Raw genomic sequence first — 23,421 nt, 5'->3', positions numbered from 1 at the left:
GATCATGGGACTTATCGTAAGTCCCAGCTACATCTAAGTACTTGAAAATTAGAAATAACCCATCATGAATGTGATGATGATTATATACATATATATATATATATCGTGCTTGTGCCTAAATAACTTCTTAACCCTTTTTATCCTTAGATATAAAATGCTGAAGCGCAAGTTATGTAATTTTTTAAACCAATATGTATTTCTAAATCAATCATCTCTTTTTAGGATTCATGTTATACATTATCAAGGCTTTTCCTTTATATAGCAGGACCATTTATAGGCCTGGTAGAATCATAGTTTTCCCCTAGAATTCAGTTAAACACTAATTAGATTTTGCAAAAAATAACTTGTAATTAAACTGACATTTAAGGGACTACGCCGCTTCATTCACATGAAGACGTGCAGGACAAATGGCCAAATGTTTCAAGTGCTACCGTTCACTTTCTTAGTACGTAATGTACTCTCTTACCGAGCCTGCAACATTTTCAATTTTGTCGTGTTAGGCTTTCTTTAGGGATTATGCATTTATCTATTTTAATATTTAACACCATTGCACGTCTGAAACTGTCTGGGTAATGCAAAATGTACACCCAAAATGCATCAGAAGCCATCATATTATATGTAAAAAAAAACTGGCACTTAAAGCGTTCGCATGCGCTAAAGAAGGAAATATTCAGGAAAAATATAAATAAATAAATTTTGAATTGTATACGTGAAAATGCATCAAAAACGTATGTATATATTCTTTTCAGGGATCGAATAGTATTTTTAACCCTAGGCTAATCTGAAATTTTGTGAAAAATATGTAGACACTTTAATTTGTATAATGTGCATCTAAAATGCACAAGAAGCCAATTTAACATGTTTTTTCATTTTTTTTCCGGGGAGGATCCAAAAAGGTCCTATAAAAAGGTGTGGTCATTTCAAACTTAAGCCCCTCCCCATTTCGTCGTCCGGCCCAGTGACATACCAAAGCCTGCTTCGAAGTGCTCTTTATCTGCTTTAGTTGGCTCGAGCTAAAAATATACACAAACTATCATTTTATTGTATTAGTGACAATTAAAACTGGAAAAGAAAAATCGTACAAATGCAAGAAGTTATCATGCTCTCAAATTAAGTTAATGAAGATACGAATATGGACATAACTGGTTTTTTACATTATGGAATGTAATCTGACAACACTTTCTCTGAGCGGAAAGAATGTTTAACAATAATAGTACATTTCTGTAATCACGAACACCCCTTTATATATAGTTTCAGACTGAGATAGATCCAGTCTGTTCATGAAAGATAATTAAGGCGTAACATATCCAAAAGTCATCTAGCCCTGGCGTATGCCAATATTTTATAACTGTAACAAAAACATACAAGTAAAATGGTTCCCTGCGGGGAACATTTTTAATGATATAAAGATATTTCATTAAACTATTTTCAACATTGTTTTGGGGGGGGGGGGGGGTAAATTAACGTTTGTATCAGGAATATAGTTGACAATAATCGATCAATATAGAAGGTCTTTGGAAACCGGTGACCGTTGAAGACCGGAGAAGGTCGAACATAAAACAATTATTTCTTTTTAAGAAAATGATTAATTAGGCCTACCATTTTATGAATATATAGGTCCGAGCAAACAAAGAATAAAGTAAACACACAAGTTTACGCAGAAAATATCTCTATTTATAATGGCAGATGCCACTACAAATATTCTAATTTTGTAGATTTTCAGTTTAAACAATTTATTATTTGTAAATTTTGAGATAGATTTTAAAGATACATTGATCATTTTCAAACACATCATTCAAATTTTTCCACCTTAAACGGTAAAATAATCATAGAAAATTAGAAATATCACGTAATAGTTTTTTGTTCTTAATTAGGTACGTGTAATTCGGACTTATTCCCTAGAGGTAAAATCCGTAACGTACCGGCAACCGGTATTTAGCTAGGTTTTCGAAAAGGTCAATTAACCAATCATGTACGGTTTAAAGATCACGTGCTCCTCCATGTACCGAAAACAGGTCACGTGCTTCTCCATGCCTCAAAAGTTAAACGCGTACCAATACCCTGCGGTCTCCAGACCGCAGGGAATAATAAATACCTCTCTACCACGATTGAAAGTATCGTCCGGACACGTCGTTGGTTCTCTCTGTCAATATAAGTGTCTAAAACAGTTGTTTTTTTAACTTTAAAGTGTTTGGCAATATTAACCCGAGACTAGTTCATTTACGCGCAGCTTTTGTGTAATTTCCGTATTTTGTTCGATTAAGCTATGGTTTTAAATCAACGAACAGTTCTCAATACTTACATTGCCCAGTGGTAAATACAACTGAATTGAACATGCCTGCAAGATTTAATCCTTAACAAAATATTTTCAGATTTCTTTCACAATTTTTCTTTAACAGGTACATTATATTCATTAAATGCAGCACGAATGAATGAATGAATGGTCTAATCAAATTCAGTGTATTGTAATGTTTTTTTCTAAGTTCATATCTTGATAAAAATGTAGTTTCATCAATTTCGCTACCCTATGTATTACAAAGAGTGGTTTATATGCACACAGAAAATAGTGGTCAGGTCTTTCAAAATATAATAAGAAATAATGATGAAGTAGTATAAAGTAGAAAACAGAGTATAAATCATGTGTCGAATCTCTGAATTTCAGATTGAAATTTACACTTTGTTTTTGAGCCTAGTAAGTCCCGATTTAAGCCACTATTGTCTATTTTACATAAACCGTTGTGCTATAGTTTAGAATTCGTATGATTTAGTGTTGAATCCGATGATTACCGACAAAAAGTCATAGAAATTCGAATGTTTCCGGTCAGTATTGTCATCCATTCCATTTAGTCGGACCGCTGAATTCATCGTTAACATATTATTATTTGAAGGCTCGCAACACATTTATGTAAGGTGTAATACATGGTAATAGATAAAGCTGTTTGTTGGAAATGCAGAGATACATTTTATTAAAATGCAACGCTTTGGTAATTTGAAATATAGATTAAATAACAAAGAACATAAAATTCAAAAAATCTTAAACAACATTCAACAGCTTAAACATATTGATAAACATGTACATGTATAAATAAAGAAAGTACAATTTGTTACTTAACTGTATTTTGTATTTGTGGAAAGTCATGAAATAGAAAAAATAATTAAATAAAAATTGTTCACTTACATCTGGACCTGTTTTTCTTTCGTCTCTGTGATAAATTGAAACATTTTTATGTGTAAAATTCAGGCAAAGGAATTATTTCTTGAAAGCAATGAACACAACAATATCATATAAAAATTGAACTCGGTTTCATTGTGTCTATTCTTTAGAGATAATGCATAAGTTTCACATCTATGATTCATATTATTTCTTATAACACCACCTCAAAATAGAGAAATATCTGCTGAAAACTTTGACCTTAGTCAAATTTAAAACTATAGCGTTCATACTTGGAAAGTTCAACGATTGTTTCGCATTGATAAATAAAAATGACATTGGCAATAACTAAACTAACTTCAAGTTAACAATGACAATAGTATAACTTTGTTATTTATAAAATGCCAATTATGCCTTACAAATGTTATTAATTTTATTTCTCTCAACCGTTTTATTCATGCTATCTTATTATATCTTCCGAAACAAAAATCGTATGCTATATACATGAACCTTTTTGCTATCTTGGTTCACTAGCAATTTATAATTGTAGTGAAATAGTGTTTTGTATGGAAGTCAGAATACTTCTGTGTTTATATTTTGCTACCCTTTTGGCACACATTCAATACTATACATGTTATTTAATGATCTAATTACGTTATAAAATCATTATAAAAAATGTTTGACATTTCTAATAATGAAAAATATGGTTTTCAGAGGCATATTGTGCCTTTAGAATATTGTTGTTTGTGCACTAAAAATATGTAAATATTCACGTCTACTATAACCGTTAAACGCTTAGGAAAGGATTTTACATATATCGGAGTGAAAGTTTGAAACAATATTTACAAAGATAAACCTTTTAGCACCAAGGCTTTTATCTGGTTGATCAAAGCCGACATAATGAGAAAATGAGGAGATCTATAGAATGATACTGAAAAAAAACAACACTTTTTTATAATGGAAATTGAGTTCATGCTTTATGACTGATAAAATAATGGTGCTTTATTTGTCATATGTGATGCATGTTTCCATGGTCAATGTGTTTTAAGTACATATTTGTACAAAATGAATTTTCTTAAGTTATAATTGAATTGCTGGAACTTGAACAAGCTTCAATTTAAGATATATTTACCTGCATTTGTTGCACATCTTAACAAATGTAAGGATAGCTATTATAAGTGACACAATTGATGTTACTACCGATACCACTATAGTCACAATATCCACTGCAAATAGAAAGTACCTCGAGTTACTTTCATCTGATCAAATATATTGATTGGTAAATATTTGTCTTTTTTTAATAATAAATATTCGTATGAAATGTTTTCTATTCATAGAATTTATCATAAAAATCGTTTTATAAAGTCCATTCAGGATGTAATACAGGGTGCAATCTTTACTATCCTGAATACGACAGTGATCACCCCCTCCCCTATCATCGGTTTGAGCTCAATTTTTAACACTTAAAAATGTTGGAATGAATCGGATCACAGAAATATCACAACACTGAATTGAAGTACGGGACAAGCCTTTACGACCATTACAAAGCCAGGCAAGCCTGTACATTCAACAAGTTATGGTAATACATAATAAGCAATATCTGACCTAGTCTAAAGTGTACATTTTCTGTTTAATAACATACTATTTGTTTTTAGAGTAGTAACAAAGGAACGAAATAGGTTTATAGCTTTGTTAATTTTATTCAATGAAATCTTGTTTTGCTAAATAGTAATTTGAAATATAGTTGTTCTTGTTTAATAAGTGGTTTTTATTAATTTTGAAATATTTGTTATATAGTATAGTACACTTACTGGTTTTATCCAAGGTATTGACTACTGGTTCTGCATTGGAAAAAAGAGGCATATAAATACATAATGCATCAGCTATAAAAAAATTAATTTATCAATAAGAGTCCACATCTTAGGAGGCAGGAAACAGGTTAAATGAACTAAGTATATAACTGTAGTATGCTGCTGTCACTTATGATACTCCTATGTATGGAAAGCCTTGACTGTCTTATGATTGTAAAAATGAGTGTTGTTGTGTCACTCTTTCTTTATACAATGTGCACTGATGAATATATTCTGTAGATGCATCTTTATATGAAGTCAACTGAACATTCTAATATGACCCGCATTTTTCCCTATTGAACATAGAAGAACCGAAAGTGTGTGTTATTATACTATAAAATCACTGTTTGACGTTCTATGTTTAGACATGGTACGTAATCATTATATACGTGACGAAACCACTAAAAATGTGACAAGCTGACAATAAGTACGTACTTAAATCAGGCGCAATTTAGCTAATTATCATGTATGCTCATCATTTATTTGTTGATGTCGTGTTAGAATCGAAATAATATACCCAAAGCGGTGATTTTATTGCTTGATAACATCACTGTTTGTCGTTCGGATGCGCATCATTATATCACTCGGGCTACGCCCTCGTGATATAATTCCCCGCATCCGAACTCCAAACTGTGATGTTATTGAGCAATAAAATCACAGTTTTGGAAATATTATTTCTTAAATATATTATGTCAGTGTGTCTTTATATGATGTCGACCAATCCTTATACGATGTGCATTCATGAATATATTATGTGGTAGAATCATTATTATAATATACAGTCAACTTATCAATATATTATGTCAATCTTTCATTATATGATGTGCATCTATTATTACACGATGTGTATTTATGAATATATTATGTGGTTGAATCATTATATACAGTCAACTTATCAATATATTAACAGAATCTTTCATTATACGATCTGCATCTATAGTTATACGACTGCTGCTTTATATGAAGTGCAAACATCATTATATCGTATGCTTCTGTCATTATACTGATGAGGTTAAATTTACCGGGTTATATCTTAATATGCATCGTTCGTGGCGACAGCGGGGAAACTCAAAGTAAATTATATCATATATGGTTAAGATGACTCTATATAAAGTCAATTCTACACAATAAAGTGTCGTTTTGACTCTATATAAGAATGGTTCCACATGATATATTTGTAATTGTACATCATATAATGAAAGACTGACATATAATGTTACGTTGACTCTATATAAAGATGGTTTAACATAATATATTCATTACTGCACATCGTATATTGAAAGATTGACATCATATAAGGACGTTTTAATCATATAATGTTAAGTTGACTGTATATAAAGATGGTTTCACATAATGTATTCATTAATGCACATCGTATAATGAAAGATTGACATCATATAAGGATACATTTACATCCTATAATGTTAAGTTGACTGTATATAAAGATGGTTCCACATAATATATTCGTAATTGCACATCATACAATGAAAGACTGACATAATATAAGGACACATACACATCATATATTGTTAAGTTGACTCTATATAAAGGCGGTTCTACATAATATTAATAATGTTATTTTGACTCTATATAAAGATGGTTCCACACAATATTTTCATTAATGCACATCGATTTACATCATATAAGGACACATTTACACCATATATTGTTAAGTTGACTCTATATAAAGACGATTCTACATAATTTACTGAAAAATGCACAGTGTATATTGATAGATTGACATAATATAAGGAGACATTGACATCATATAATGTTGACTCTATATAATTATTATTTCACATAATATATTCATAACTTCACATCATATAATGACAGACTGACATCATATAAGGACAGTTTGACATAATATATTGTTATTTTGACCTTATATAAGGATGGTTCCAAATAATATATTCAAAAATGCACATCGTATAATGATATATTGACATCATATAAAGACACATTGACATCATATATTGTTCAGTTGACTACATATAAAGATCCACATAATATATTGATGAGTTCACGTTGTATAAAGAAAGGTTGACTCAATACATTGCTATTTTGACATAACAATGTCAGATTTATAATTATAAGACAGTCAAGGTTTTCCATACCTATGTATAATGCATGATCTGCCTCTCTGATACCTGTAGTAAGTTGTTATAATACACTTGCACATTAAACATTAATAGTTAGAAACTATCCCTCGGTCTGTGTTATCGAACAATCCCTTAAAGGGTCTGGTTCTATTTAGAACATTACAACAACAACTAGTTATAGAGCTCTTATAATCAAGAAGGACACAATCAGTATAATTCGAAATGATATAGTGATTGTAATCACATAACAAAGGTAAGTTAGAGGTGAGAATTTCCTCGACAATGCCTGTAAACGTCACAATAAAGTAATTAATAAATTTGTTAATCCATTTCAATACTTAAGTAGGTAGCAGGCCTAGAAAGAGAAGATAATAACCTGAGCACTCGTAAGGGAAAACGGCTCCTGGCAGAGATGTTGTATAACCCACAGGGCATGGTTTACATTCAGTCTGTCCTGACTCTTCTTGATAAAAACCTTTTCCACAAATTTCGCACTGGTCCTTTGTTATGTAACATCCCTTTGGACAAGTCACTTAAAACAAAATACTGTAGTGGTTAAAAAGAAAGATTTCGAGCATGTTGTATTTAATAAAACTAAACTAAAGTACCGGTATAGGTTATTTGACTTCGGATCGTATGCTTATTATTAAAAATAAGTATGTGAATATCTAATAAATATCAACGTTTAACCTTTTCCCTCATATTGACACGTTTTGACGGCCTTTCGACTCCCCCTCGAATCTCTGAGGCCTCAAACAGTGAAAAATTATCCTATTTTGGCCCTAAACACTGTTTTCGGAGAAATGTTGTTAAAGAACTTTTTCGGCGCCACCCATCAAAGAGTTACATCAAGGGGTTGTGCCCCTTCTGTTTGGGGGATTTGTTTGAAGGGGGCGGCATTCCCCCTCATCGCCAAGAAAATTTTGAACATTTAAAATGGCCTCAGGTCGAACGGAAGGTAACGTGTAACCAATGCTGAAAAAGCGTTTTACTCTATCTCAATCCATAGAGAAGTTGCAGCACTTTGAAATCAGTTTTGATGGACAAAAAACAATGCAAAATGGTGATTTTTGGCGATTTTGAAACTGAGCATGCTGTTACATAGGCTCTGGTCCAATGAACATTTCTTTTCCAAATTTTCATCACTGTTGAAGCATTTTTCATATTTCCATAGCAGTTTGAACATGTTACAGGAGGCTTTTCAATGAAAACGGCCGTTTTTCACAATATGCTCATGAGGTAAAAGGTTAAAGTATTTTACAATGACTGTATCAAATTTAAGGGACAGTGAAAGTAAACACACCACATGCACCGTTCTGAGGGACCTTTCCAGCTCCGCAATCAATAAATCTTGACATAGTAAGGGACTTTTTATCTGCAATAAAATATGTCTCCCCAAGACGAATATCAAATATGTCAGCCGTAAAATTCTTAACGTAATCAGCAGTCATTTCAAGGACACGTCTTGCATCTTCTAGTGATGAATCGTCATCTAAAAGTTCATAAAATACAAATGAGCAACCCGACAAAAGATCTGATTTTTTTTTGCGTTTTACACAGCTTGAAGCGTTATTTCAGATATTGGGGAAATTGTGTTTTTTTAAGTAACAGTATACCTTGTTATAGCGGGCATTGCATGATTCGTAAAAAAGGCAAAAATAATATAATAATGCATTACCAGATATGTTAGCAGTGAATAAAAAAATATGAAAATCGAATATAAACATTTAATAAAAAAACTTATATAATTTGTAAATCTATAACGAAAATAAGAAAAAACAATATACAAAGAATTGTGCGTCTGTTAAGGAGGAACAAAAATTAAATCAATTGATTAGAATATCAGTACCTGTTACAACAAAAGTTGTGGACCGTTTTCGTATAACTGCATCTAGCATAATTTGAAAATTTACTGTCAATTTATATATGATGTTACTGGTCTGACTTAAGATGCTTGAAAAGGTTAAACTTGCACTGCATCTTGTCTTGGTAGTCGTAAAGCAGTCGGTCGGTCGTAAATGATCCAACACTTCTTGTTTAAATGCATCTTCCTTTTCATTGGGTATACGCTTTTCGTATGAGATGTTTGCTTCAAGTCTTAGACCTTTTGGAGGAACTGGAGCTACAAAAAGTGTCGAAGGGTTTGTCGAGATAAATTATTTATTACCTGGATTATTGGAAAGAAGATTGTCTATGTTCATTTCGGCATATTTTGCAATCTTTAAAATTTTTGAAATTTGGTGTGAAAATCAAAAACAGAATTGTATCTATTTTTCTTCTTCTTTTGCCTTTTAAAGTAAATTCTAAAAGATATAGAAGAAGTTTGTCAAGTTGAATCAAAGGGTACTTATACAATTCTAATCATGCTTAACTATTTGAAAGGATATTTTTCAAATTTGAAAAGTCAATTTAAACAGAGATTTGAAAAATAACACACACACACACACATACACACAGACAAAAACTGAGCTACCCCAAAGGACTTCCTGGTTAGTGTGACAGATGTGGAGACTTGCTTTTCCCGTTACGGGTGGAAACAGGTTTATCACATTCTGTCCCAGTCGGTATGGTGATAAGTTTCAATTAATAAAGTTTCCAACTATGTTTTGAAACCGAAAACTACCGAATATATATCGATAAACCCTACCTACACAGGTGGGTTGAATATTTCCTGGAATCCACCCGTTGTTTGTAGGCCAACCACAAAATATTTCGTCGAATTGCTTGAATTGGGGAAGTAATATTGTTCCATTTTCACATACTGTCTGACACTTTACTTGACCGTAATTGTCGTAGATTTCACAGCTATAGTTGGACCGTGAACTATTGTATTGTTTTAGAGGTGGACAGACTGAAAGAAAACAAGAGGTGGACAGACTGAAAGAAAACAAAAACAACAATAAAAACAAAACCAACACCTTTTTCTCGAAAAAAGTAAAAACAACAGCAATAACAACCATTTATTTTAACATTAAGTAATATGCATTTACTTCTAGCCTACAATAAAAGAATTATGTGTAGTGATAGGTCATACAAAAATTGTATTAATTGTGTTATTATTTAAACAAAGAAGCTTTTGATTAGTAACACGATATTGTTGATTCATTTTAAATAGATGATTACCACTATTCTAATTCTGTTATTAGCAAAATATAGATATTTTGATAAATTGATTATTTCTTTCTTGTTTTGAGATATCATTCACTTACGTTACTTTTGCAATGCTGGCCATGTCAAAATAAAAAGGCTTCAAAAAATTGTGTCTTAAATGTATGTATATCGGGCAAGTAAGTAGAAAATGGTATTCATTTTAAATGAGTAAAGAACGACAAAATTTGCAAGTTCTTTCTAATCTTGGAATATTATTGTATCTTCCAATTTCAATTTCAAGATTGTGTGATGATAAACGAAATCTACTAAGAACAATTTTGAAACGTCTTTCTAAACTGTAATAATCAAGATAAGGTTGGATAGAAAATGAATATTTTGTCCTACAATATATTATAAGTCTTTGAGAGTTATAAATTTCTGAAAACCAGGTTTGGTGATATTAGTCTAAAACTCTTTGTTTTATAAATTAAAAAAAATAAATAAAAATGTTGATATATGTATAGGTCGTTCTATATATGTGACAGACCCAGTTTGTTGAATACTTTTTTAAATTTAATATGCCCATTTTGGCCATTATAAGTTAAATTGTTATTTGCATCTAGTTTTAGCATATTAGATATTTGTTTTATTAATTTGTTGTCTTCCAACATTTGAATTTTTAACCAAAACCTAATCATGTTTATTTGTCTTACAATTTTCATTGATTTTCTCCATCTAATTCTGTCAGATTAGTTGAGGTATTAACGACTTTTCTGCAAAATTTTGTGTTTTTTCAATATCACTACCCTTAATATTTCCCAATACCTCCGGACAAATTTAGAATTGATGCTATTAATGAATCAAATAATTTACATTTTCACTAGTTTTGAATTCATATCGATGAAAATAGCAAACAGTCTATAAAGTGCTTTCGATGCATGTTCTTGTATGCTTTTTTGTGTTCGTGACCAATTTCCATCTTTAACAAATGCCCGGTTTGAGCCGGCTGATGCTCCCCGAATATGTTTTGGACACAGGAAAGTACACCTCTTGTAGTGTCAGAGTTATGTCCCTGGAAAATGTTCACAGTGCAATAAGTCCAAAATTAGGCAAGGCAGAGAAACTGTTCTTTGCACTGCACTTCTAATCAATGCGATCTATCAACCTTCAAAGTTTGTTGTTGATAACTCATATGCTTTCCGAGTGATGTCCCGGACAAAGTTCAAAATGTAAAATTGAACAAAGGGCAAAAACTACAAAATTCGGCAAGGGGAAGTTCTTGTGCACTGCACATCTACCCATTTAAATCTACCTACAAAGTTTCATGTTGATATCTCTTATAGTTTTAGAGTTATTTCCCGAAGAAGATTATTTAAAGGGGAAATAATTCAAAAATTGAGCAAAACAGAGTTCTTTTTGTACTGCACTTTTACTCAATGAGATCTATCTATCTACAAAGTTTCATGTTGATATCTCTTATAATTTTAGAAAAATATCCCAGACAAAGTTCAAAAAGTAAGAATAAACGAAGGGCAATAATTCCAAAATTAGGCAAGGCAGAGTTATGATTTTTGTGCAATATCCTGGACAAGATTTTTCTAAAAGGGGATAATTCAAAAACTTAGGCTTAACAGAGTTATGGTTCTTTTGCACTGTACTTCTATTCAATGAGGTATATCTACCTGCAATGTTTCATGTTGATGTTGATTAACAAAGGGAAATAACTCCAAAATTAGGCAAAAAGAGTTATTGTTCTTGTGCACTGCACATCTACCCATTGAGATGTATTTACCTACAAAGTTTCATGTTGATATCTCTTATAGTTAAAGAGTTATGTACCTTACAAGATTTTTCTTAAAGGGGAGATAATTCAAAAACTTGACAAATAGAGTTATCGTTCTTTGACACTGCACAACCCCTCAATGCCCTCGACCACTGTATGAAGTTTTAACAAGTTCTTCAAGGGTTTTCAAGTTATGCTCCGGACAAAAAAAAACGGACGGACAGACGGACAAGGTGGCGACTATATGTTCTTCTTTCGGGGAGCATAAAAAGGTATATTCCCAAATATTTAAAAGACGTTACTATTTCAGTTTTTTTTTGTGTTTTTTAGTCTATATTATTAGCCAATTAAGTAGTACCTGAGAATAGATCTTAGATAAAATATTGTTAAGTGTTTTACCACGTTAGTTTCCAGTTAGTTTTAGGTCGCCCCTTTAAATATTGGAAAAATATTGGAAAATATATCCTTCTCCCCAGATTTCCGAGTATTGTCCATTTTCAAATCTTTGGTGAAAGATTGACAAAAGAAAAGAAAAAATTATAATGTATGAAGATTTAATAATTTCTGCCGATACACAGTCCGGTCCAATAACTTTAAAATTATTTTGTTTATTAATTTCATTTTTAGATATCGGGGAGTCTAAATCTTCATCCTGTATATTTTCAAATGTTCAAATGTTTCATCACCATTTTCATCAAAAAATGTAGAAATATGTTCATGAAGATGTTCTATTCCTATATCATTATTTTTGGAGTGTTCATTTTAAAACATATTTTGATAGATTTCCAAATCTTTCACGGATTGGTACATGCAATATTTTCAAGTTTTTACCTTCTTGTAAACAACTAAACAACAAACGAACAAACAAAAACAGGTAGAAAATCCAAAATCGTCAAGAAAACACACGTAACTTACGATTCATTATAGTGAAACTTGTTTTAAAAAGATTTATTAAGTAAAAAAATAATTATTAAGTGAATATGGAGCTCAATGTTTTGTAAGTTAATTACATTTAGGTATTCTGTGTACGAACTATCGCAAAGCGTCTGTTTAAACACCCGAAAACACTCTAAAGTACTTCGTATACGACAGAGAAATATGTTACTGATTTGAACGACTTTAAATAATTCACAGCTAGAAAGTGATGTAACACGATAATGAGGGGTAGCTCGCCCTGTCGTTGTATAACCAGCCTAACACATCATTGCATAAAAAAAATCCTACCAAACATATTGCATATTTTACATAAGTGTTTCTTACCTTTACATTTGCTCAAATTACACGGTTTACTGTCAAATTCATCTCCCTCACAAGGTATCCCACCAGGGCCAGGTGAAGGGCTATCACACTGTCGAAAACGTGTTTGATTCCCAGAACCACACGAACGTGAACAGCTAGACCACGCTGTCCAATCTGACCAGTTACCGTTCACTTAATGATAAATGGAAAATAAACATGACGCATCGTAATTGCTTCTTCTAATTCTTTCCCAAAATTTATAAATAAGTAAAACAGTTTTGGTAAACGTGTTGTTGCGTATGAGTTATCATGCTTGACGAGTTATCTTACTAGATAAGTTACCTTGCTAGAAAACTATAACGAAAAATTTCACTATGAGTAACATATTGCCTAAATGGTCAAGCGTGCTGTTGTAATTGCTGATTAGCCGATGGCCACAAATTCGAGTATCTAACAGGATGGGTTTTAAAGAAATTTATTCATAATTTCTTTTCAGTTACAAAATTTACATAAGCCTTATATGTTGACCCTGAGAACTCTGGGTCCAAACATTTAAAATCCAAACGGTTTCTTACTCTAAAATGTCTTGTTTTCTCGTTAATGGCACACGCATTTTTTATTTGGGGATCATATGCCGCTTTTCATGGAATGTCACTTACTTGTACATTGAAGGTTCCATAATTACCGCCATATGAACACATTTGCGGATGTTTCAAAATTAAATTCAAAATTTTACCAGTTCTGTCAGATATTGTTGAAAAAGTTGTTTCCCCTTTATTTAAATGTACGTCGATAAAATTATTCATTTTGAAGACATTGAAAAGATAGATGTGTGTAAAAAGTGGTATAATATAGAATGTGATACGAATTGAAGATTATTTTATCAGTCTCTAAATCAATACAGGTTTGAAAAGTCTGATGTTAATAGAAAAATTTGGTTAATGCAAGATCGCGCTATAAATCTACACAAAAGGAAAGCGGGATATGCTTTTGATAAAAAAAGAGAAACTGACAGACTAGCAGAAGCCGAATACAAAAATGCAAACTTATATTTGAAAATGTTTAAGATTTGTGCAGGGTTAAGAGTATAGATATTTCAATTAATATTTTCGAGCAATATTTCAAGTCAGTAAATAATCCAGATGATAAATCTTTTACTCCAGATAAGGATGTTCTATATTTAATTGAAAGATATGAACAAGGGCAGTTCAACATTATGTTTAAGAAATTAAATGTTCCATCCACTTAAAATTGTATAATGAAAGCAATAAGTCAATTGAACTCCAATAAGAGTGGTGACCTAGATTTATACATTAACGAATGTTTTATCCACAGTAAACACGTTTTAATACCAACATTGTTGACATTATTTAATAAAATTTTTGAACCACGATAAATTCTGGAAGTTTGGTCTGAATTTTAAGTAGTACAATTGCATATAAAAAGATCAATTAATCAAGTAAATAATTATAGGGGTATTACACTTTTAAGGAAAACTTTTTACTAGATTATTGGACACTCGAGTAAAGGATTGGGCAGAAAATTAAAGTGTGTATATAGAGGCGCAAGCTGGATTTAGATCAAAATTAGGCATATTGGATAATATTTTTGTTTTGCACGGTCTTATCAATCATTTCATTAAAAGTGATAACCAATTATACTGTGCTTTTATAGATTAAAGCAAAATTTTTCATTATGTAAAAAGGGATAACTTATGGTCTAAACTTATTCAAATAGGTATTAGAGGTAACATTTCAAATATGATTAGGTCTATGTATACTTCTGTTAAGTCAAGAGTTAAGTATATCAATGAAGTTTGCAATAGTTTTGAATGTTTTTTAGGGGTTAGACAGGGTTTATGTTTATCACAGTTTTTCAATGTTTATAGAATGATATGTATGTTAAAAACGGCTTCGATGTTATAGAAGTTAACATGTTTAAAATGTTATTTATACTAGACGCAGATGAAATTGTTATTTTTGCAAACAATCCTAGTGACCTGCAATAAAATTTAGATATGTTAAACGTGTATTGTAATGAATGGAAATTGAAAGTTAACACAAATAATATAAAGGTTATGATATTTAAAAAATGTGGTCGTTTACAAGAAAATCAAATTTTTTATTTTAATGATAGCATTGTTGAAATTGTTAATAAATGTTCATATTTTGGAATTGTTGTAACTTCAGGTGGATCTTTTACGGAAGCTCAAGATACTTTAGCGGGTCAAGCACTTAAGGCTTTCTATAAGATAGATAAATACTTATAAAAATTTACTGACATATCTGTTAAACATAAAGTAGATTTATTTGATAAACATGTGCAATTTTGGGGTTTAATCAAGGCAAATCTGTGGAACGTATTCATATGCATTTCTTTAAAGGTATATTGGCAGTTAAAAAGAATACACAGAATGATTTCATTTATGGGGAGTTGGAAAGAATGCCTCTGCAAAATATGAGATCTAGGTCAAGTTGTTACGATCAAATGAAAACAAATATGGTAGAAAAATATTTTTATTACTTGAATAAGATGTCACAGATAATCCTCCCAGAAAAAAATGGTGGTTATTTTTAAGAGATTTATTATGTATACTTTGTTTTCATGAAGTTTGGCTTTTCTAAACTATTGGTGAGCCTAAATTCTTTACATAGATTTTAATCAAAGACTTAAAGATCAGTTTTTACAAAATTGGTCTGGTAGTGTAAATGACTCTAGCAGGCCAATCTTTTACAGGTATATATTAAACCACATATTTCAACCATATCTTAATATTTTAAATGGAAGGGAATGTATGTATCGCCTGCAAGTTTGCTCGCATAGGCTTTTTATTGAAACAGGTCGAAGGACTAGACATGTAAGTGCACCTAAAAATGAAGGACAATGTATTTTTTGTGACAAGTTATAATATTCATTATGTTCTGAAATGTACTTTATACAGTGATTTAAGCAAACTTTTTACACCAAATTATTATGTCAATCGCCCTAATATGCAAACATTTATTGAGCTAATGAATTCAGAAAATACACGAATTGTGAAAAATCTAAGTTAAACTATGTACATTGAAAAAGCTTCCGCATTAAGAGCAAGTGAGTTATACATGTATATCAATAATAATACATGTTATATGGTACTATTTTCATCAAGTGTTTTACTGTTATTCTTATCCTAGTGAAATAGTCAGGCATATGGTTATATATAGGTACTTCTTATCAAAAAAATAAAAATGTATCCACGTGTAACATTTTGTTACTTTTGTTTTCGAACTTAATGTGACCAATGTGGAAAATAATAGGACTTTTTGTCACTATGTACACAATGCACCCATAAACAGTTTTAATATGAAATACGCAAATACCCGAGGTATATCGAATGAATAAAAATCATTTGTTTCCCTTATCTTCCAGTAAAATCGATACATTTTATGCTCAAGCAATGAAAATTAAGCCGAGTTTGTTATGAGTTAAAATCCGATTTTAAGATTTATTACACCAATTGAAAGCTTTAAATCGTAGCGGCATCACAGTATCTACTTCAACATATTGTTTCGCACCAAAGTATTGAAATTGACTCTTAAACCTACCACATGTCAGACCATTTAACATACGATTTATACACTGATCGTCTGCTAGTTTGGAAAGTGTTTGTCGGTGTATTCCAAATCCATAAGAAAATAATTATTGTACCCTTGTTTGTTTACTTGCACTAATCAAATTAAATTTTTATAAATTTGATGTTGAATTCTGCTTAAGCCGGTGATAGGGGGCGCTTGACAAAACCGTCCATGAAGAGGCTCAATCAAACCGAGCTTGCAACATTTTCAAGTTGGGTTTTCCTTAGGGATTCTTATTTAAACTATTCCTTATCATAAACGATGACTTCCTAAAAAGGGCTGCGTAAGGTATGAGTGCATTACTTTCATTTATGAATAAAACTTTTGAAATAACGTCAATGAATCTACTTCTTTGCTCAGTGGTCTAAAACGATGCATTTAATGGCTTTAAATACTTTTGTCAGATTTTGATATAAAGAGCAGCAGTTGCATTGCTGTAATCCTTGATCCTGAAGGAAGAATTATTTATCCCCATGAACAGACCCAATGGACTAGACGGCATGTCCATGAATTCGATGAAATGATAGCCTTAAAGCAAATCTGCGATTTCGAATTGTGCACACCCCAAAGCAGTGTTACCTTAGACATTACCATTTTACATTGCGGTTTCAAAAGTGATAAGGACTTACGAACCGCTGAATTTCTTCAATTTATCGTGGAAAAAAACAGCGTAAAAGATATAATCGGGTTTATGCAAGTACGATTCTCGTTTTTGAGCGCTTTAGTTTTTTCCGTTTCAGGGCCTAAAAGAAACCGGAAAACGTGCTTACGCTGAATCAAGGCTGGTGGAAATCATCGCAATTAACTAAGAGAAAATGGACGGGGTTATCATTTTTATATGTGCACTAAGATATAAAACAAATGAATGGAGTTTGAAATTTATACTTTACTGCTCCTTTTTAGATTGATAACCAATGGCTGAGTGTTCAAATCGAACATTGAACAACCTTATAATTCTGCTAATTCATGCAAATTTGAATAAAACTTAGTCATAAATTTGAATCTCATACAAGAGAAGAGCTGACAAACGAAAAATGGCTCGACTCAAAAATGATATTCAATATTAAACAGGACTGACATCAACCCATATTCAACGTCGTATTTTAATCAATTGGAATCTTTTTACTTATAATCTATTTATAATCCTTATTACCTATGATGACTTAGAAAGTCGTTTTTATTTTATTTATAAAAGCTTTTTATCTTTGGTGAACTTTATTTGTCGTTTCCAAAATAATTCTCACCGGACAGTTATCTGAACCATCGTGTTTCATCTGTTGAGTTTTTGACAATTAGTACAGTTATGGTAATTCAGTGACTATTTTGTATGGAAGTCAAGATACTTCTTTGTCTACATTTTGCTACGTTCATGAAAAATTATGTCACATTTATCTCTACTTTCTTTAGGTTACAAGCTTTTTACATACTCTAAAGCCATTATTTATTTGTAATAAAATAAAATGTGCTCAACCTTACCTGGAGATATTTGGCAAAGCACTCCAGAATAATACTGGGGACAAGTGCAATTATACCCAAGGTTATGATTGAGACAACTTGCATTGTTCATGCAAACATTATCCTTGCAATAATCAGGTGGTATTTCACATGTTTGTCCAGACCAACCGTTTAAGCAATAACAGTGTATTTCCTGATTAACGCCCAATATGCAAGTGTGTCCATTGCACTGCAGAGAGCTGCACTGTTGTTCAAAAGCTAAATTTGCTGAAATGAAATGTACCTTTAGTGATTATAATTGTGTCTTCATATTATATTACGGAACAATTGATATCAATTTTTGAGATAATAAAGACTTGATAAAGCAATCAATGATTAGACACAAGAAATGGCACATAACGTTTGGTTCTTTTAGAAGACGTTACGCCAAAAGTCATCGGTATTTCCACACCAATGGCTAGGAATGCTAGTGGAAATTAAACGGCATATAAAATATATTCTTCTTCTGACTGGAGCTACTCGGCTTCGTTAGGAAACGCTATTTCATTTAGATAAGTTCGTGTTATCGCCAGCGTGTTTGGATGTTTTCACGTTTGTGGTTCTAATAAGGTGCCAGTTTGTGTCTGAAATAATGCAGAAAGGGACACGGGAAGGATTACGCCACAAAAAAATGTAAAGGCGCCATAGAACCTATATGTTATCCTGGTGCGACGTACCCCCTCCTCCAGTCCCCCCAAAAAATCCAAATAATAATAGTAAAGTGCAAGCATATGTATTTAAAAAAACTAAAAAAAGACCAATACTATTTTGCCAAGAAACATAACAAAAACCATGTAGTGATAAGAAACAAAGACCAAAAAAAAAAAAAAAAAAAAAAAAAAAAAAAAAACGAATAGAATTACATACCAGTTTCATAAGGGAAGTTTGAACCTTTCTGTTTTGTTTGATAAGTTTGGCAAATTTGATTTTCAACAAAGGCAAGCAAAGAAAATGAAATAAGTGACTTACCGAGACAACGCGTCGGCCTCGACCAGGTGCCGTCAGCCATACACATCATATATAATGGTCCACTTGGCGTGTATCCCTGTCTACACTGAATGAAACATACACTCAGGTAACTGCTATCAGAATTTGTGCAAGAAATATCAGCATTTTCTGGTACAGTTGGTTGACTGCAATTTAGTACTGAAAAAAGAAGATAATGATAATTGTCACCAAAGAAGTTATTATTAAAACCGTTGAATAAAACAGATCTTTTTACATTTTATTATCTTTTATTTTATAAAATCACTAAAATATTATTGACGTTATTTTACTCGACAGGCATTTTTGATCAATCACATTGAAAAAAACTCTACTGGCATGCGAGCAGTTTCCGTACAAAAATCGTAGTTACTTAATCATTATTTTTTATTACGCTCACTCACCAAAATTTGAATGTTACACATCAATATTCGGCTCGTCACACAAATCATGGAAATTCCATCATGTTCTAAACATAGAATAACCCTTAGTTATGAGGCCTCATATGGGGTACCGAAATTATCCATTATTTTGTATGAAGAGAAGTAGTTCCCGTACATAAAATTTAACCCATTATAATTATACAATTTTATTATATCGGACCTTTTTTCATTTATAATTGTTGAACAGACCATTTTCTAAGAGATAAATAGATGTAATTCAGAAAATAGAAAGTAGACTAAACGCGTGTATCTATTACCCAGTACCGTTACCACCAACGCATTCACATGCGATGGCATGCTTGTATGCATGATATTTTACGCATCAAAGCCATAAAATTATTTTATATAGTTATATTGGTCAAAATTCTGATAATTAAACAAGTTTTCATCACATTGCCTTCTTATCTGTAAACAGGTGGTATTAGTGAAAAACCCTTAACATGCCTCACGTGTAAGTATGTTTGCGCATGCGCGCAAAGACGGAATTCCCCCAGATAAAACAAGGTCACGTTTTGACAACGCACAGGTGAAAGTGATTTAAAATGAGACTTTTTATACGTACTGCCGAACTGACACTTAGATTTTGTCTCTTTTATGTATCTGCTTGATTTGAAATGAATTTTTGAAGAATGCATGTAAAAATCAAGCGTTTAAATGAAAAATACGGGTACTGCTTCTGTACGGGAACTGCTCGCATGCCAGTATACTAGAAGTCTGATAAACAAAAAAAACAACAAAAAAACAAAAAAAAAATAAATAAATTAAAAAAGAATCATAAATAAAAGAAAAACAAAAACAAAAAACACTTTAAAATATAAATGTCTTAAATATACGAAATAAAAGAATTATTTAGTGTCTGTTTCTTTTCTTTTATTACTTTCACACTGCCGTGAATCAGACCAGGTCGGGTTTGCTTGTACAGAATCTGGAGTGTAATCGCATGTAATATTGTCGGTCTTATTTACTATATATCCTTTACTGCAGTTAAGTAAACATGAACTTCCGGGAAAACTACCATCAGTGCAGCCGTACCGACCGTTGTCAATTATACCAAGAGTACGACATTCTGAAACTATATCAAGATATATTGTTAGCTGCAGAATCTTGTAAAAAAATATACATCCATCAAGATGAGTCTATGTCATAATATAATCGAAAAGTTAAATTAACCATTACAATAAGACTAATATAAATCAATGATTTTTTTCTCAAAATTAATTTCCTCGTTTTTGAGTAACAGGTACTTTGTGACTTGGAGACTATATTAGACATTTCCTTGAGTGGCAACCAATCGTCAAAGTCTGATGAAACTGGTGCCAAATATTGAAGTTTGCAGTTTTGGGTGACCTATAGGGTATCCTGTTTTAACTATTTAATGTTACATAAAATATGTAATGATGATTAAAATATATATTTTTTGTAACCAATTTTGAAGACAAAATTTTAAAACATCACAGAAAATAAACCAAACAAACTGTAATAAACATTTTATATTGCCTTTCATATACTGACTATTAACCTTTTATTAATTATGATATGGTTAAAATGAATTTATTTTAATAAGTTACTTTGAACGTCTATAGCAAAATAGCAGTTGTCCTTCAAACCGTTGTTGTCGGTGGCTATATATACTATATGATGCCGTTCAAAATTAACCGACCCAGTAAACTGACCTCCATTCTTCACACCCAGTACTTGCTCAACCCTTTAAATTAATACAATTTATACTTCAACTTGATATTGTCAATATGATATTTACCGCATTTATGGTCCCGCGTCTATTTTAAGAGATTATGATTTTATAAGTCTATACACAGGCAATCGATATCTTTGTAAATCTGTATAATATTATCAAAATAAAATATTCATCTGACGTTAAATGTAACATGGTAGTCCATGATTTGATTTTCCTATTATCTCTTTTATGCCACTTTGCTAAACTAGAACAATTATATAAAAATAACTGGCATGTTACTGGCTAAATATATTATTTGACGATACTTTATTAATCGTCCAATTTACCATGCATACGATCAAATAAACTCTAAATAATTACAAATAAATATCCCAATATTGTATTACATTACTTATGACTAGATATGGTAAACTAAATGAGACTCGTATAAGCCTTTTTTCTTTAAATTTATAAGCGATGCATTTATCTTTTAATATCATAAGAGCAACTGTCGATGCATTATACGTGCATTATACATGATTAAAAAACAAGAAAAGTATGAATATATTACCTTAGCTGTTTTCCAAACTGATCGATCGCAATGGGTTCCGTCCACTTTATAGTGACGTAGTTCCTACCAGGCGGCACCGTATAGCTTTTGGAAAGGTCTTGCGGTGGGCACTGGTCAACAAATGACGGTGGAACATATCTACTAGTATCATCAACTGCATCACCTGTTACATTTTATTTTCTTACAGTAAATACTTCTTTATATAATATAACACACTCTTTTGGATTATTCCTCACAACAGTAGTCGACCACTTGAGGAATTGGAACACTCTGGTTTATCTTATTCAGAAAAGATGGCTAAGTGGTTTGAACGTCGATCGAAAATATGTTAAAATCGGCGTAAATATTAAGCAAACACACAATTTAACATATTCCATGCACAGCAGCATACACATTATTAATTATAAAGCTTTTTGACAAGTTATATGACCCTATATAAACGATTGTTTGGAAACATAACTAGAGCCGCTAGATAATATTTATAAGGAATTTATAATTCAGCAAGCATCTTTTTAGAGAAAAAGGTGAGATTTTATTCATAAATTGACAGTTGTCGTATATATTATAAGCTATAAAGATTCTTGATATGTTAAGCAATCTTAAATAAACAGTTTTATTATATAATCTATAAATAGCTTTGAAATGCCTTTCCCTGATTGGCTAACAAGCAACTTTTTGTAAAAAATAACAGATCAATATCAGAGTATATTCACTATTTTTTTTCCTAAAATAGATTTTCAGAGTATATTCACCGGTTTTTCTTCTAAAAATAGACTTCTGGAAATCCCTAAAAGACGCGAAAATTTGATGTGACGTCACGCCAAGTTTGTTGTTATTATTCTGAAGAAACGTTTGTTGGGTGTACATAAGAGTATGTTAGTCTATTTTAGTTACCGTTTTTCATTTTTGTGAAAAATAGGGATTAGCATGCTAATGGAAAGGGCCAAATTATGGAAACATTAGACAGCTGAAAAATAATGATTTCCGTCATATGCAATGGCAGATGTGATAAGCCATATAAAAGCTATTTATAGATTATATAATAAAACAGATATGTACTTTTTAGCTGTTGAATATGATGTGATATGTACTGAAAAATTATTATTGACCTCGGCTATCGCCTCGGTCAATATTAATTTTTTCAGTACATATCACATCATATTCAACAGCTAAAAAGTCCATATCTGTTTTATTATTGTCCAAAACGCAACAGAGAAGATAAGGCAGCAACAAATTTTACGATTTTTAATTAAAGAAAAACAGTTATTCACAATAATACGGAAAACTATAAAATTAAAGTTTAACTCACAATTATTCAAGTTTTTGAAGAAGAAACATTAACTTCAAAATGTTGAATGGCAAGTATTAGAACTTAACACTCCTCTTTTGTAGAGTAATTCTTCTGATATTTGTTTTACTTCTTAG

The 23,421-nt window shown here is 31.5% G+C and overlaps 1 protein-coding gene across 1 annotated transcript in view; it reads right to left on the bottom strand.

Annotated features, from left to right (window-relative positions):
* Nucleotides 1-999: 999 nt before the first annotated feature.
* Nucleotides 1,000-23,421, bottom strand: part of LOC132735468 (uncharacterized) — a 37,297-nt gene continuing 14,875 nt past the window's right edge. The window contains exons 2-15 of the mRNA XM_060722422.1: nucleotides 21,997-22,159; nucleotides 21,319-21,455; nucleotides 20,628-20,822; nucleotides 19,293-19,469; nucleotides 18,306-18,551; nucleotides 13,237-13,407; nucleotides 9,751-9,954; nucleotides 8,953-9,225; nucleotides 8,407-8,595; nucleotides 7,480-7,635; nucleotides 4,963-4,992; nucleotides 4,284-4,377; nucleotides 3,109-3,203; nucleotides 1,000-1,013 (exon numbers count right to left, since the gene is read on the bottom strand). Of these exons, the coding sequence (XP_060578405.1) occupies nucleotides 1,000-1,013; nucleotides 3,109-3,203; nucleotides 4,284-4,377; nucleotides 4,963-4,992; nucleotides 7,480-7,635; nucleotides 8,407-8,595; nucleotides 8,953-9,225; nucleotides 9,751-9,954; nucleotides 13,237-13,407; nucleotides 18,306-18,551; nucleotides 19,293-19,469; nucleotides 20,628-20,822; nucleotides 21,319-21,455; nucleotides 21,997-22,159 (2,144 nt within the window). The remainder of the gene's footprint in view (nucleotides 1,014-3,108; nucleotides 3,204-4,283; nucleotides 4,378-4,962; nucleotides 4,993-7,479; nucleotides 7,636-8,406; nucleotides 8,596-8,952; nucleotides 9,226-9,750; nucleotides 9,955-13,236; nucleotides 13,408-18,305; nucleotides 18,552-19,292; nucleotides 19,470-20,627; nucleotides 20,823-21,318; nucleotides 21,456-21,996; nucleotides 22,160-23,421) is intronic.

This window comes from Ruditapes philippinarum, unplaced genomic scaffold (assembly GCF_026571515.1).
Source record: "Ruditapes philippinarum isolate M1 unplaced genomic scaffold, ASM2657151v2 ctg1342_1_1_1_1, whole genome shotgun sequence".
In the NCBI taxonomy this organism is placed as follows: Eukaryota; Metazoa; Mollusca; class Bivalvia; order Venerida; family Veneridae; genus Ruditapes; species Ruditapes philippinarum.
The sequence above is the reverse complement of the archived record's forward strand: the minus strand, read 5'-3'. Positions and strand labels throughout refer to the sequence as shown.